General features: G+C 30.1%; 1 protein-coding gene across 4 annotated transcripts in view; it reads left to right on the top strand.

The window, feature by feature from the left end:
• The first annotated feature begins 232 nt into the window (after positions 1 to 232).
• Positions 233 to 16087, top strand: part of LOC126841103 (tropomodulin) — a 36099-nt gene continuing 20244 nt past the window's right edge. For 2 of the 4 annotated variants that reach the window (XM_050577378.1, XM_050577380.1), the window contains exon 1: positions 234 to 585. In XM_050577378.1, the coding sequence (XP_050433335.1) occupies positions 508 to 585 (78 nt within the window). In that variant the 5' untranslated portion in view covers positions 234 to 507. Of the gene's footprint in view, positions 586 to 8358; positions 8532 to 16087 lie in introns of those variants that run through there. The other 2 variants (XM_050577377.1, XM_050577379.1) reach the window with 2 other exon arrangements.

The following is a 16087-nucleotide window of genomic DNA, read 5'->3' as shown; positions in this document are numbered from 1 at the left end:
AGGGGAGAAAAAAAATAAACGGCGCTCTTACAATGTCGATAACAACGTGAATAGAATTAGAAACTACATTGAGGAAAAAATATAATAAATGGCGTCAACGAAAGAAAAGGAAGACGTCGCGTGTTGGTTTTATCGGCCGTGCCTGCGTTATTTTCTTTCCCGTATGTGTGGTGTATAAATAGATTTTAAGGGACTGGACGTTGTTCGCTAAAGCGCGCGCTCACTGCCCCGACGTACCATATCGCGCCAACTGATGTGCTAGCACTTAGCTACCACTGCAGACCGTGGAAAAAAAAATTTGTTCTTCAACGTATAAATCAACTCGGACGATTGTCGGTGCTCGCGAGTGTGATTAACTCGGGCTTTTCATTCTTAAGTATTGTCATTCAACGTTATAATACTATTCTATTTAACTTGCGAACGAGTTTTTTTTTTACAATTTTTTTACCCGTCGTTTGGCATTTTCGCTACCTACATAAACGTAAAAGTTCTATAAACAACACCACCATGGGAAGCGTCGAGGAAATTTACGAGGGCGAAGTGCACCGCACGATAACCCGGAGGACTAGCTACAAAATTAAAGAGGTATCGATTGACTTTTATTGTAATATTGGCAAAACTCAAAAGAAAGTAATTAAAAAAAAAACTACGCCTGCCGGGTGACATTTTATAACGGAGCTTATGGTAAAATCGGTTTCTCTCACCAATTATTAGAAATCTATTATTAAAATTACGTGTACGGGATGCTTTTTTTTTTTAAATATAGTCTAGCGCCAGTTGTGTATATAACAGCTGATAAGTCGAATGTGTGTAATTGTTTTGCCGGAGACAAAAAAATGTTTAATAATTGCCTTCTGTTTTTTTGACACACGTCAACAATATATTATATACCTACATATATTAGCATTGTACGGGTTAGAGCGTTTTTTTCGTTTAGTCATTGTATGCTTTACAAACGCCAAGGATAAAATACATTGATATCATATTATACGAGCCTGTCGTCCGTAAGTGTAGAAATAACGTATTGACTCCTAAACATCGTCCAGGAAGTTTCTTTTGAACAAATAACTTTCAAGGACGCGCAAAGAAAAAAGCCTCTTTGATAATACAATTTCAGCATGAAGTACTAATTGTGCATAGTATACTTGTAGCTGGCTTTTTGTATCGCCTTCAAGCTTCAAATAGGATTGACGTTGTCGCCGTGCCTGTACAGCCTAATCGCTAAAAAACAATACATACTAACATACCTACTGTATAATATTAGGTGTGCAAAATATAATATATTTCTCGCCATTTGTTCTAAAGATATGTTTCGGAGGTCGAATTCAAAGTTTTTTATTAAACCACATACCATATGTTTATATCTTGTTGCTTGACTGTTTTATTTTGTACGCTCGAAACTGTACGATTTATGGCCGTTCTCACCAGTTAATTTTATTTTTTGCAAGTCCGAACTTGCTAAAACCACGATAATCTTCTAAATTTTTATATATAACATGAATTTATCAAACGATACCGTTGTAATAGTTTTAAAGTATATAATTTTTTTGTCCGACCAATTAGGTATGTACCTAAATCAGCTGTTTAAATAATTTAATCGTATCTTTTTTATTTTTGTCCTCTGCAAATATTTTTCAAGTTCTAGTTCTACACTCTACCATAATTTTTTTGAAAGTACAATTGTTACTGAAAATCGCTTTTGTGTGTTTTAAACTTTGTATGTTTTTACACTATACATCGTTAAATGCCTCTGAAGTTTGAGTTAAGCTAAACGATATATTATGATGTATACCACATTGCACGAACATTTTGGCATTAGGTAGCGGACTCAAAAACTTCAGCGAGCTGCTGTGCTGTGCAAACCTTTGTAAACACGCTATTTAAACAGTTTAATCAAAATAAAATGGTATTTTTCGACCTAGAAATGTCAAATTATGTTCTGACACACATGGTGTACATTACGGATAGATGGTGGGATTTTAAGACGCGCCGTCGGAAGTAGTTTGGCGCTTGTCCGTGCGCATCTGCAGCGTTGGCGAATTTTTATTCGCGTGGTCGGATTCTCTTTTTATATTTATACATACATTTTTAAAAACCTGAATTGATTGATAACGTTAATGTATGTCTTCTGTTAAAACGTAATTATTTATAAAGTGCTTTGCGCTCACCTATTGAGAAAATGTATACTCTTCATTGTGTTTTTAATAATGAAAATCACCGTTTTATTCTGGTGGACACTGGACAGCATATAAAACAATATATTTAACCATATTTTAAAACATTTATTTAAAAAATGTTTCACTAGATAAGTCTCGAAATGGGTCTAAATATAAATCGCAAATTCAATAATTTCCTAATTATAAAAGTAATAATATATCTATATTATAGGGACCGTCTAATGTCCGCCCGGGTAATTATGCAATTTAGTCCGCTATAATTACCTAAAAATAAGCCATGCTCAAAAAAGTGTTTTGAAAAATGATTGAACCAACTAGCTCAAACGCGCCAAGGGCGATTACCCCACGACTTGGTCTGTTAGTGGACGCTGAACCTATATGCCTAAAAATAAGCATTGACTATTGTACCTGTAACTTGTTTACTTAGGTAGGTACATAATATATTACGAAACTTATAGTTTGTAAGATAGCCAAACGTCATAAATAACAAGCCGGTAACTCACCGGTCCGTTTTCGTTACGTAATTCTGATCAACTGAAAATTTGTCATAATTTTCTATTCGTATTTAAATATTAGAACTGAGGACTTTGTTAAATATAGCAATAAAAAGTATTGTACAATTTAAAGGGGAGTCAAATTAATTACCCATCACTAATAAATGTATCAGTGTAAATGTCTGTCAGTACGTCTTAACGTATCTAACACTGGCACGCCAAACGTTTCAAGCTTTATCGCTATTTGTAATACTTGTGTTCTGTGTTCAAAGACTACTGACATCGCGGACAGCGACAAAAGCCCTTGGTGTTATTTTCGAATCCGCTAATATCAGCAAGTCCAAGAATTTGCATTGCTTGGGAAAAAAAATAAATATAATTATTCGTTTATATATTTATATCTCCATTTTCTCAAAGTCATCGGTTCGAAAATTACAATCGTTATCCGACAGCTATAAAACGTGAACGGTAAAACTTAGGATGTACACGGCTTTTGGCACCTTCTGGCAGCTGTTGACCACAGCCTGCTCGTTTTGTATAATATACTTATTCAATTATTTTGGCCCCCGGTTTTTTCGCGATAAGAATGCGTGACGGCTTCATTCTATTATTTTTTCATATGCCCCATGTCGTACCAGAAAACCTCGGTCAGTTGTGTCAAAAATTGTAATAGACGATTTTCTTTCGGTTATCGCAAACGCCAAACAGAAAACAAAAACAACTACGAGTATGATTTATATACATTCACACACACAAGCACACTATAGGTATATTATGAGCAGCGATATAATGATTATGTTTTCGCCTAATGGAAACTTTCCGCCTTCGAAATACTTCCACGATTCTTCTGTTTTTTTTTTCATCTACGGTTGCCGTAATATTTTTTATTATTCCGCGTTTTACTAAGCGTAAGATTTCATTAAAAAAAATATCGCTTTCATTTGATGATGTTCAGTAACGCATAGGATTAAATTGCTGCGGTTGGCAGACGAGAAGAGTATAAAAATGATAATTTATCGTCAATCCATTCATCACGTCTATGATTATCTTGCAGGGTTTTCATATAAAAATAAACTTAACTTAAGGTTTAGGGAATATATGTAACTACGTTTCGCTTAAAATATGTAACTGAATCATGATCATACAGCAATATTATCATAATAACGTTCTCGCGGCAACTTGTTTCTTTTTTAATTGTATCGATTAACACAATAGTATACATTATTAAACGAATTTTAACTACAAAGTAGCGTGCTTAGGACCGACAATTAATAGACCGCACAATAGTGTTTACCGTGTTGTATTATTGTGCTTATTCAAGTAAAATTTACCATTTCATTATGGGTGCTAAATTTTTAGTGGATAAATGTGGCGATTCGGACCAAGGGGTTAATTGGAGCATAGAAAACAACGAAAGTTTTGATACTAACCGAATGATAAAGCTTAACGAGTGTTTATTGAAATATGTGAAAACACAACAGCTGAATTCCTATAAACAATTTGTGCAGGACTTTTTAACCCCCATTTTTTACTTAAAAAAAAATCAATGTACCTACAAACAAACATTTTACAGCATTATTATTGTCTACACATTTATACATTTATACTTGCATAACGACATGATTACTTTATGAATATGGATCATAGCAAATCCATCAACTCGGCAATCGACAAGCTCACTCAAACTCACATTTACATAATGAAACAGGCGGAGGCGTACATGATCGAGCATTGTTATACTCTAAGTTTTGATGTCATGGTAAGCTGAGCTTTCCTCTTGGGCAATGCCAATAAGTTCAATAAGTAATCATTTGTCGTGTAAAGTAAATAGTATGAGAAAAGTGCTATTGGAATACGTGCGATTCGAAGATGAATTTCTTGATAAACTGGAAATCGGCGACTCGAGATATGACCATGACCAGTTTAACTTAAATACATTAATTTGTATAAACTGCTTGATATCGAATTAGTGCTCGGCGAAAAGTCCACAGCCTTAAGGGTCATGACGGTATCATTGGCTTTCAAGCTGACCACACCTGAAAAAATATACTCATACGTGATGACCGACTATCATCCCGAACAAGTAATTAAATATCAAGTATTGGTCATGAATATCATAGCGTCAATCATTTTCCTCTTGGTTTCAAGTATACTTTATCATAACGTGGTTCAAATAATTAATAGAATGACCACTACTGACTGTTCTGTTCTGACAACATGATAGCTGCATAAAATTGATAGCATGATAGCATATAAAATTAAAGAACGCTAAGACAATCGAAGACGTTCATAAAATTAACAAGATGTCCTCATAGCTAACGTAATTCTCGGATCACCATACCCAGATCAATATAAATTGTCTGTTTTATGTTATTTATAGTTTATTAAAAATTTTTTTTAAATAAATTCAAAGTTATAGTAATGGAGATACACTTATAAATTCAATTTAAATTGAACAATTAAAATTAGAATTATATTTAAAGCCGTCTAATGAAATTTGAAATTTGATTAATTGATGAGCATCAAAAAACAATATTCCAACAAACTAATTTAAAATTAGTAAGATAAAAGGCAATTTTTAGGAAATAAATCCGTCAAAAGTACAAATCATTCGAGTGATGAACCCAAAACAGCAACAACCGATTACATTAAACATTTTGATCGATGTATTTAAAAATACAAATACATTTTCCAAATTGAAATATATTTTCCAGAATCGGCCAATAATTGTACACATTAAAACAAAATATTCTTCGAACCCTTGGTAGGTACATTAAAAATTTACGATAATTTTCTAAATCTTAAACGAATGCAAATTTACCATTGTACTTTTCATTTTACCCACATGTATATTATACATTTAAAATTTCTGTTTTTTTTTTAAATATGTAGAAAATTTATGAAATAGTAAACACGCGCCTACTTTTTTAATTAAAAATGTATTAACTTTTTATGGATTTTATATTTGTGGCGGAAGACCATTATCTGATCGTTCCTGCCAAAAGCATTTTGACACAATACACGCGCTAACCGTATAATTGTATAATGGCGTACACAGCACGTCGTTACGTGATGAGTTAATTTGAATGAGATTATGCCTATATAAATAACATTTTTAATTTTACTAAGCTTTAGGCTCTGAGCGGCTGCAATAGCGCGTAACATTTCAATAAAAGTTATTATAAATTCTTTTGTGCTTCACGCTTAATTCATTTTGACACTCCTACTATTGTGTGTCTATAGTTCAACGAGCGCTCGGTGATTGTTTCCGAAAATATAATACGAATTTGCATACAATATAGTTTATCGTTAACACGTAACTCAATTCCAGTTCATTTTGTATTGAAAACATTACATTATTGTTGATTAGGAAAATCGTGATCATCGAGATTAGAACATTGCACGAAAATACACACGATTTTTGTCTTTGAACATACATAATAGTCATGGCTTACAGCCATTTCGTTTTCCATTTGGTTAGTAGTTAGTAAATATAAGTTGATTAGCAAGAAAATAAATTTAAAATTTAATAACTAAATTCTTATGTGAATAAAAAACTACTTTAGACTTTAAATAAATTAGGTCGTGTCCACAGGTATAAAATACAATTAAATAGGTCGTCCTACTATTTTGTCATTTAATACAATTTGGTAATTCAATTTTTGTACATTTCTTTAGCAAGTAGATAGGTATCTGATTTCTTTTAGTTTATTATTTAAAATCTAAAAATCCAAATTAAGTGTTCTATAATGTATGTATATGTTGTTGAACTGTGAACTCAAAAAGTACTAAATGTCGTTGAACTAATTAGAATTAATTTTAGAACAGTCTATTTTTAAAGTTTTAAATAGTCTAATGAAACACCAATTCATTTAAAGACTTTCAGCTTGTTGCCAATTTATAAAAGCTAATCTAAAACCATAATATTATCAATTTTATAATACGTTTCCGGGACAATTGTACTTAATAACAATATTATCATAATATCAAACATACTAAAATATTATGAAGGTATCAAAAATTTTAATTGTTAATTGTTATTACAATCACTAATTAATTGTCGGTAATCCAAAATTATAGTATAACTTTTCTCACAAACATTTTCATTACGGGAAGAACCAAGTAGTTCTAATAATTCTTGGTATAGACGACACTCTGGATATGTGGTGATATACCAAAAAAAAATTCTACTCACCTAGTTAAATAGTAGTCAGTAAATAGTAACCAGTAGTCTAAATTTCAGCATGTGTTCCAAAAATGTGTACTTTGATAAAGCTACAGAATTGGACAGAACCTGATTTTTAAGAATTTTAATAATCCGTAATCTAAATTCTTAAAGTAGAATTTTGAAACCTATCAAACCTAAAAACTTTATTTAAAAACATTTGAGTTTGGAGTGTCAACAATTCTGGAAAATCCAGATTTTGCTTAATTCTGGGAAATTAAATAGCTATTCACCATTAACTAATATGGAAGATGTGGTCCACTTCCAATTTAAGGCCAACTGGACTATATCATGGTGGCTCAGTCCGGTCCCGTTTAACCTTTTTTTTTGTATTTTCTGTAGTATTACATTCTATTACAGACAAAATTTGATTTATGATGAATTAATTTACCATACTTTTTATTTAATTTGTTTATGTACATATTTTATAAGTTTAACATATTTTACAAAGATAAATAGTTTTGAAAATGTTATTTTTAAATAAAGCCACTTTTCGTCGATTAGATGTTTGCCAATATTTTCTACCAAGACGATTTTTAATTCTCTGGCTATGAATAAATAATATTTATAAATTTCCCCTCATAACATATGTAGTGTGTTGTTCCATACGAATAACATAATGTACGAATAATTAATATTTTATTTATCATCAGACATCACACTAAAGTCATACCATTAAGTATATATATATATTATGTATTTATACTTAATGGTCATACACGTCATAGGTCGACTAGTTGCTAAAGGTTCATACAAAAAATATGTTCAAAAATAGCAAAAAAATATTTTTTTTACTGCTTACACTAATAAAACATAATTTTTGAATTAAAAATTAAATAGATTATACTTTGCTTTGAAACTATAGATTTGTATACGAGAATGAATAATGAACAATAATAAAATTGAAAAATATCGATTTCTGCTAAAAGTGGACATATATGACCTTTAGCAACTGATCGATTCATATACAGGGTCATTCAAATTTAATCCATCACAGAGTAAACATTAACAGTTTTTAATGACATAATTATATTCTTAAAATTCGTATAATTTCTTTTTCAATTAAAAGGATGGTCGGATAAATTGTTTCTTCAGTCTTCATTGCGTTCTTTCTTTATGATGTGTATTGAACAAGTGTTAAAAAAATGGCTTGTTAATCATGACGTCTCTGCGAACTATCGTTATCATCGGTCTACCGTCTATTTTAAAGAAATATATTTTTCTCCATCGTCATTTATTCTGAGCTGCAAGACGGGCAGCTAGCTATAATTATCGGGTTGACAGCGGCACGACTCAATAACCAGACCGAAACATCTCTGCGGTCGGCTGTTACTGCGCCGCTACTGCCACTGTTGTGTATAATATAATGTTCTTATTTTAATTATAAATTGTGTTCTTTCCGCATTTCGATGGAGGGGCACACTCCGATGTTATGCAGATGCTGTAAAATGACAGATTCTAATCCGTTAGTTGGTGCGACGACGCTGCAAAGACCCCGGTTAAATTCCCAAGAAAAATAAAAAACGCAACCGCTAATCTCTTGTAATACCAAAGAATACTTGAACATCCATTTCAATTATCGCCAAATCGAATTAAGTAATGGGAGTCATGGAGGAATATTACCACGAATGGAAGGTTAGTGCCGTTGAGGATAAAATATTTGTGTTTTTATTCATTGTTACTTAAAATCATAGACTTCGATGTCGTAATATCGTGGAATTGTATCCAATACTTCATTGTTGTTGGTGAGGGTCGGGTCACTCCCCGTTTTATAAGTTAAAGCCGGTTTTCTATATTCTTGTTTTGTAAACAAGTATAATAATAAATAAGTAATTCTCTATCCAGTCTCTTACTTATTCATTTATACAAAATATATTTAAAATTTAAGTATAGTTTAACCAATTTTTTAAGTATTGTTAAAAAATTAACCTTAAATTTTAATTTTTCTTAGTGTAAACGGCTTTTAAAGACTTATAAATGAAGCTTTGTCTAAATTAAATTTGAATACAAGAATCATATTTTGGAAAGGACTATTTTTGTCGCCTCATTCATTTCTTTTCAAAATTAAATTTATTAATAGAAAAGTTAATTACGCCTCTTTAAGATGGTCCGATTTCAATTCTTACATTCAATATTTTTACATTCAAAAACTTAGAAAATCAAAAGTCCATTTCCTACAGGCCATATAACCTAATAAAGTAGCCAAAGAACTCGTATACTTTTACAAAATTGAAATCGAACCATCCTAAGTAGTAGACATTTTGTCTGGCTTATTGGTCTAAATCGTCAAAAATATAGACCGATTTCAATCCTCTTAAACATGGTACCGGTTAACTATGGACCAGTCAATAACATTAATTAGACATCAGAAGTTATTAGACATTTTTTAATTATTTGTTTTTATAATATTATAATTATTGGTTGGAACAAATTTATTATATTTTTTTAAATTATAACTCCGTCCCTTATATGTTAAAATCTCATAAACTTGTGTTAATAGTAACGTGTTATGAGTAACGTATATATTTGATTAACTTTATGAATTAAGAATAATTTGCTGAATATTTTGAATAGTCGATAACCAGTTTTGGATAATTAATTTTCAATTTTAAAAGTTTAGACGGGAGGGGAAGGCCGGTTGAGTAACGCGCGCAGATAAAAACATCTCTACACCTCCCGTTCTAAATTTTAAACTTGAATAGCTAGAAAACTTCTTATCCAAAACTGGTTATCGACCAGTCAAAATGTCCAGCAAATTTTACTTAATTTTAAAAGTTAATAAAATATGTACGTTACCATTTAAAATTCTTAAGTTCATACGGTTTTAACATATAAGGGTTGGGGTTATATTTTTTAAAATAGCAAGACTAGTCAAAGAAAAGTAACTCCTTAGAAAATTATCTACATAATGAGTTCTAGTATTAGCCATTTAGTATGCAATTTTAAACATTTTGTAAAAGCAGTTATTGTACATATATTTCTATAAAACTAGTAGTACATGTAATGCAGAAGCTTCAGTAAAAAACAAACAAGCTTACTAGGATGTCTTTACACGCGTCATTACAAGCGTAAAACAATTAATGATTGTGTAATATTATTTTCTAAAATACATAATTCTTCTGGACTAATTGTTACCCAGCCGGCTTGTATTGCATTTAATTTTTCATATGCTGCGGTTCTAAGCATCTGACTCGATAAAAATCAAATTCTACTTGACGATACGTTCCCCAATGTCGAATGAGGCCGATTAAAAATAAACCCCACTGTTGTCAAATAGATACGACCCAAATAAGCAACGTAAACACATCGCTTGGTGGTTTACACGTGCAAAATAAACAATAAAAAAAACTGTGTGAGTTTCACATGTATATAGGAAACACCCACATGGTTTTTGTCTGAAAAATAAATAATAGTATTTTTCGTAACTCATTTCCTTATAGTATCAGCTATTTTGGGGTTGTAAATTGTTCTACGTAAACAAATGTATGTTGGTAATTATGTCAATAGTTCTGAACGATAACCGTCAACCGAATAGTTGTATTACCTATGATGTAGTAGTTATGCTGTCATAAGACCATTCCGTTGTTGTAATTTTAAGTTTTAAACGTCGCCGGTAAAAATATTTGCAGTTAGAATAATAAATGACGTAAAACATTTTGATGTTAGTAGTGCCTTTTGAGGAATTACTGTATGAGTTGAGTTTGAAGGTCGTTATTGGCTTTATTTTTAGTAGGAAAATGTTGCCGGCTTTCGCCCACATCATTATAAAAACTGACCAAAATAGAACTCTGCGCACTTGTACTATCTAAAAAAAATTAAATTAACATAAACACAGTTTTTTTCATTATTTGCAAATGTCTGGCTTCGAAACGGCCTTTTCAAAGTAATTTAACAAAATGGCTGTAATAATGACGTAAATAATATTTTAAACATATTGATTTAATTTTGGATTAGTCAATGATGTTTGAATTTTTTTAGTAATATCGTACGACGAGAAATAAGTGAGAAACTATCTTTTAGAATTGGTTAATTTCAATATTTGATTATTAATTGAAAAACTGAATATCTTTAAACAACTTAAAAGTCACGAATAAAATGAGTTTTAAAATTTTAATGTGTATTTTCGATGTATATATATTTCATACGGATAATAGCGGATAACCGACAAGCCAGAGGCTAAAATGGTATTTATTTATTTAACTGCCTTTTAATTATTGTCTTAACTTTTATTTATACCGACATATTTACATATTGGTGTATTAATTTGTTATTCAATTACTTTTGTTTTTATCGTTATCTATTAGAGGATATAAAACAAATAAATTATTAAACAAAACGAAAAAGTTAACTTAAATTATTAACAAAAATGTGCGTTTTAAAAGAAAGGATTAACGTTCAAGTTATAACTCGCCGGACATTTTGGACGCTATCCAAATATCTATTATAGCGACGCGGAACAATGTTTCACAATTCACTCTAAGAGTTATCTTTATCGTACAAAGCCCTTTGAATATTTAAACATCTTTCTAAAAATTGTAGTTTTGTAATAATTATTTATTTTTAATGAAAATGTTATACTTCTTATACTCAATTGTGTTAATAATATGATAAATAATATAATGTTTGATAAATTATATTGATATTAGGTAACGTTGTACGTTTGTAACTATTTGAGTTAGATATGTTTTATATAACCGTTGTGCAATATGATTAAAACATATGTTTGTAACTAGTTTAAAACTGCAATATCTTGATGACAACTCGACCCACTAAGTAATTATTTTTTTTCCATCTAGTGTAATCATTAAATCTTGTTTTTAAATCACGTATTAAGACTGTGCTGTGCGAAACGAAGCATTACATCATGAGGCAAAGACACAAATATACGGACACCCATCCAAAATTACTGCACCCTGAAACAGGCCAACTTTTTTATTCATACATGATACATGCCAAGGAATAAAGTGGTTCTCGTCGACTATAGATCACCTGTACCTTATTTCATAAATCTTTAGATTTTTAACTTTTAATCAAGTATGTCTGATTATACATGTTGTGTAAGTTTATTCATCACTTATATTTTTTCAATTATATCCAATGTACTCGTGTACATTCATGAAACTGTAATATAGTTCCAAAATTCGTAGCAGCCAAGCGGTTACTATAATATGTTCCAATGATGGTCTTTAAAATGTGTCCATCAGCACGATGCCAAAAACATGGACATTATACGAAAAAAAATTGAAATAATATTTTAATCCATAAAAGCTTTAATTTATTTATGTATGAGTATAAACACACCTAAATTCAACATTTCATGACATTAAATTGTTGTACGTGGGTGAGAATTTAAACTTAGTGCGTTTAAGATGACTCGGTTTGTTCGTAAATATTTTTTTTTTTTTATGAGAAACCATTTAAACGAGTTTTTTATCGTCACAATAATCAAATTGTTATTTATTTTTAAAACCAAAATTCTATGAATAATTAAGATCCAAATTGCTGTTTATGCGTGTTTAGTGTTTACCTTTACGTATAGTTTTACAAAATAGGCATCTAATCTATTTGTAACTAACTTTTCGTTAAGCACGAGTATTTTATGTTTTTAGTTTATTATAATATACTACAGTGTAAATTTATACGTTACAATAACCTTTCGGTCATCGACTGTGTGGTTTTATGTGATCATCTCTAGCTTCGAAAAAAACGACTACGTCTGTCATTTTGTTCGATAAATGGTCCCAGACGATTTTATTTTTGGACTAGTTAATACTAAAGCTGTGGCAACGGCGCCCAACCGCAGTTACACACGGAGAATATTTCTTTTTCCGAGGTTGTTTCTTGGCACAAGTTCCTTTTCAGTTACTTCCCGATTTTGTTGTTAAGTTTTTGCGGTTCGTTTACTTTGCACCGCGCAACATAGGAAGCCGTCGACTAATTGCTCACTTCAATACCGTGAAGTGTACTAAAGAGCAAAAATAAAGAAACATTTTTATATTTATAATGGTCGTTATTTTTTTTTCACGCAAGAGTTCAAACTTTTCCGGGCCTCAACAGCTTTTGGCGTGTTTGGTGCGTTTAAACATAATATATAATCGTTGTCGAATAGTCATGTATACTTGAACATCGTTTATATTTCCAATTTTCAATGTCAATTCAATGACGAAAAAATGTTAAAATTACTCGTATATAAAATAAAATCCATTTGGTTCATTTCCTGTTTCGCCAAGTTTGTTAACGCAAACTAAAACCGCAATGACGTATATTTCATGGTTTTCCCTCGAATATTTATTTATTTATTTAATATATTTATTGATTATCGCAACATACAGAATAAAACCAACGTATCATAGGTTTCACTGATAGCTTCGTTCTAATTCTTTAAGTTTCTGTTATCGGAAATAAAACATTTTAAAGAATGTATAAGTATCGTTCATCATCTGTGACGTACTTGAGCATGCGATTAAGCTTAATCAGATAATAAAATATTTACACCGAAATAGTACGCACAAAGGCTTTTGAATGTTTAGAGGAGAAGTGGTAGATATCATAGGTAGTGCAAATTTTGCTTTTCCAAAACCTGCAAGCATGGGTTAGGATCGGCTAGACATTTACTAAGCTTGTATGTCTATGGTCCATAACTCAAAGTCAAAACTTAATTTGAGTACATACTTATAAACATGTATAGATTTGTCATCTTAACACGTTAACTTAAATTTATTTTTAATTATTTTAAGCTATGCGGTTTGGACTAAAAAACTTAAAATTTTTGGGAAATTGATAAAAACATATTTCATATGTACTGTTATCATACGAACATAAAATATTCGTTCATCTGTTGCTTGAACATGAAAACGTCGACTGATGCCGTTTTAACATCAACTGATAGCTTTAAGCATGTAGAACAATAATATCTAAAAAAGTGAAAATGGCCGAAATGAAGACTGATGCCCTTCTAACAAATTGGCATTCAAATTGAGTTTTTGACTAGAAGGCTATTACATTTATGTTTAATGCTTAAAGTGTATTATATTTTAAGCTAAAAGTTGATGTCATACTTGAAGTTTTTGAGAAACAGAACGATTCATTAATTAGAGTGACAAAGTTGGCACATTTGTAAATGTTTAAATATTTATACATTATTCATTGTGTTTGACTAATCAATCAATAAAAATACATCACATTTTTATAGTGACTAACTATTAATAATGATAATAATAACTATTAATACTTAATAATTGCTTCTAAGTAATATCATAACATTATTGTACAGAAAAAATGTTTCATTATTTAATTATCTTTGCGTACGTTTTAATATATTTTTTAAACATCTCAATTTAATAACTGATTAGTTACATACATGTTGTGGAAGTATGAAAACTTAACTTACGTGTATTGAAAACAAAAAAAATCAGCTCAGCTAGTAGGTATATTGTATAAATATGTCTCTACAATATATTTTTGTTACATTAAAAAAATTGTATGTATATTGTATAATAATGTAAATAATGTTTGATTATCCAACATACATTTAGGATGTTCATTATAATTTTCAAATTTGCATAAAATGGTGCAAACATTTAATTTATTCTGCAAATTATACAGAGAACTGTGGATGTAAAACGTGTTTTTTACTAGTTAAAAACAATTAGCACATCTGGTATTTACGCCTTTATCGGATATTTATTAGAAACGCAAATTTTTGAATTCGTTACATAACGATTGGACATTGAAGCAAAATAACATTTACATTAACTGTTGTGTTTTGATAATTTATTGGATTCAATAACTACATGGTTCTTCCACCTCTCATTCAGCGACATGTGCGTTTAGATTAGAGCTTCTTATTTCACGTGTACACGAAAATACGTGTATTCGAACTTTTGAATAGTTCGTGTTTAAGTTCATATAGTTCGTGTATTCGTGTTTTCGTGTATTCGTGTATTTGTACATTCGTATATTCATGTTTTCGTATATTAGTGTGTTAGTATATTCGTGTAATTGTATATTTGTAACTTAATCGCCATTTACTTATTATTGTTTTATAAATTCCGAGTACACTTATTTAATATAGAATTGATTATATACGTAGGTTGTCTTTGATTTAGCCTTATTAAATACATAAGGTAAGTGATTTACATAAATTTATAGATTGTGATACAAGGTTTAATTGGATATACTGTTACATTTTTTCGTTAATAATAAAAAAAAAAAATAATAATTTTCAACTAAGAATCTCTTAGTATTAAAATCAACTTAAAATTAAAGAACTCCTAAAATCTCACTGGGCCAATGGAAACATATGTTATACGATTTATAATTAATGTGAATATTAAAAATATTGAGATTAAATGCTAATACCTGCTAATAAAGGTAGTTTAAATATCAATTAGTGATATAATTAAGATTTGAATCTACAATTATCGGCTTAATCCTCTAAATAAACCAAATTCATTACAAATTTGCATTCCCTGACAGAAATATTTGAATGTAATAATGGGTGACAAAAATTATTTACACAATAAAAAAACATTTTTCCTAAAATAAAGACAAATTTATAAATTGTTATAAAATGCAAAATTCAACGATTGCAAGAAAATATGAATATAAAAACAAATTTACAAAAACTATGAAAGCTTTATTATTATTAAACATTATTGGTTACATTTATAATACATTATATTTTATTTTACATTTTATAAAGCTATCTTTGGGGGGGGGGGATTTTGGGGGTCGAATCTCTCCCTGAATATGTTTTCTGTAAAAACAGGTTTTTTTAATCATCCTAAAAGTATAACATATATTTTTGAAGACATCTCCAATAGTTTGGTCCCTAGGTACTTACAATTTTGTTTTATCGATAACTAGTCTTAAATAATATCTTGATAATAAAAATTATTATTGATAAAAAGTGTACATGAAAGGTGCCCCTTTTGGCAATATAATTATTAACTCTGTACTCTTTTAAAAAACACCCTTAACCCCTCTAAATGAGAAGTAAATTTTAACATAGGCATTACATTTGAATTTTGCAACCCTGAAAATGTATAAGTTAATTTACTATGAAGTATTTCAAAGTAAAATTAGAAAGATATAAATTTTTACCGATTTTTTTTACTTATATTCTAGACTTGTGTGTGCTATGGCGTAACCATGTGAACAATTCACTATATCCGTACATTCGTTATTCG

The sequence above is a fragment of the Adelges cooleyi genome, unplaced genomic scaffold, assembly GCF_023614345.1.
Source record: "Adelges cooleyi isolate 19-005CV unplaced genomic scaffold, UGA_ACOO_1.1 ACOO_flye_CR_arks_rails_tigmint_CR_PRNA_376, whole genome shotgun sequence".
Classification (NCBI taxonomy): Eukaryota; Metazoa; Arthropoda; class Insecta; order Hemiptera; family Adelgidae; genus Adelges; species Adelges cooleyi.
The sequence above is the reverse complement of the archived record's forward strand: the minus strand, read 5'-3'. Positions and strand labels throughout refer to the sequence as shown.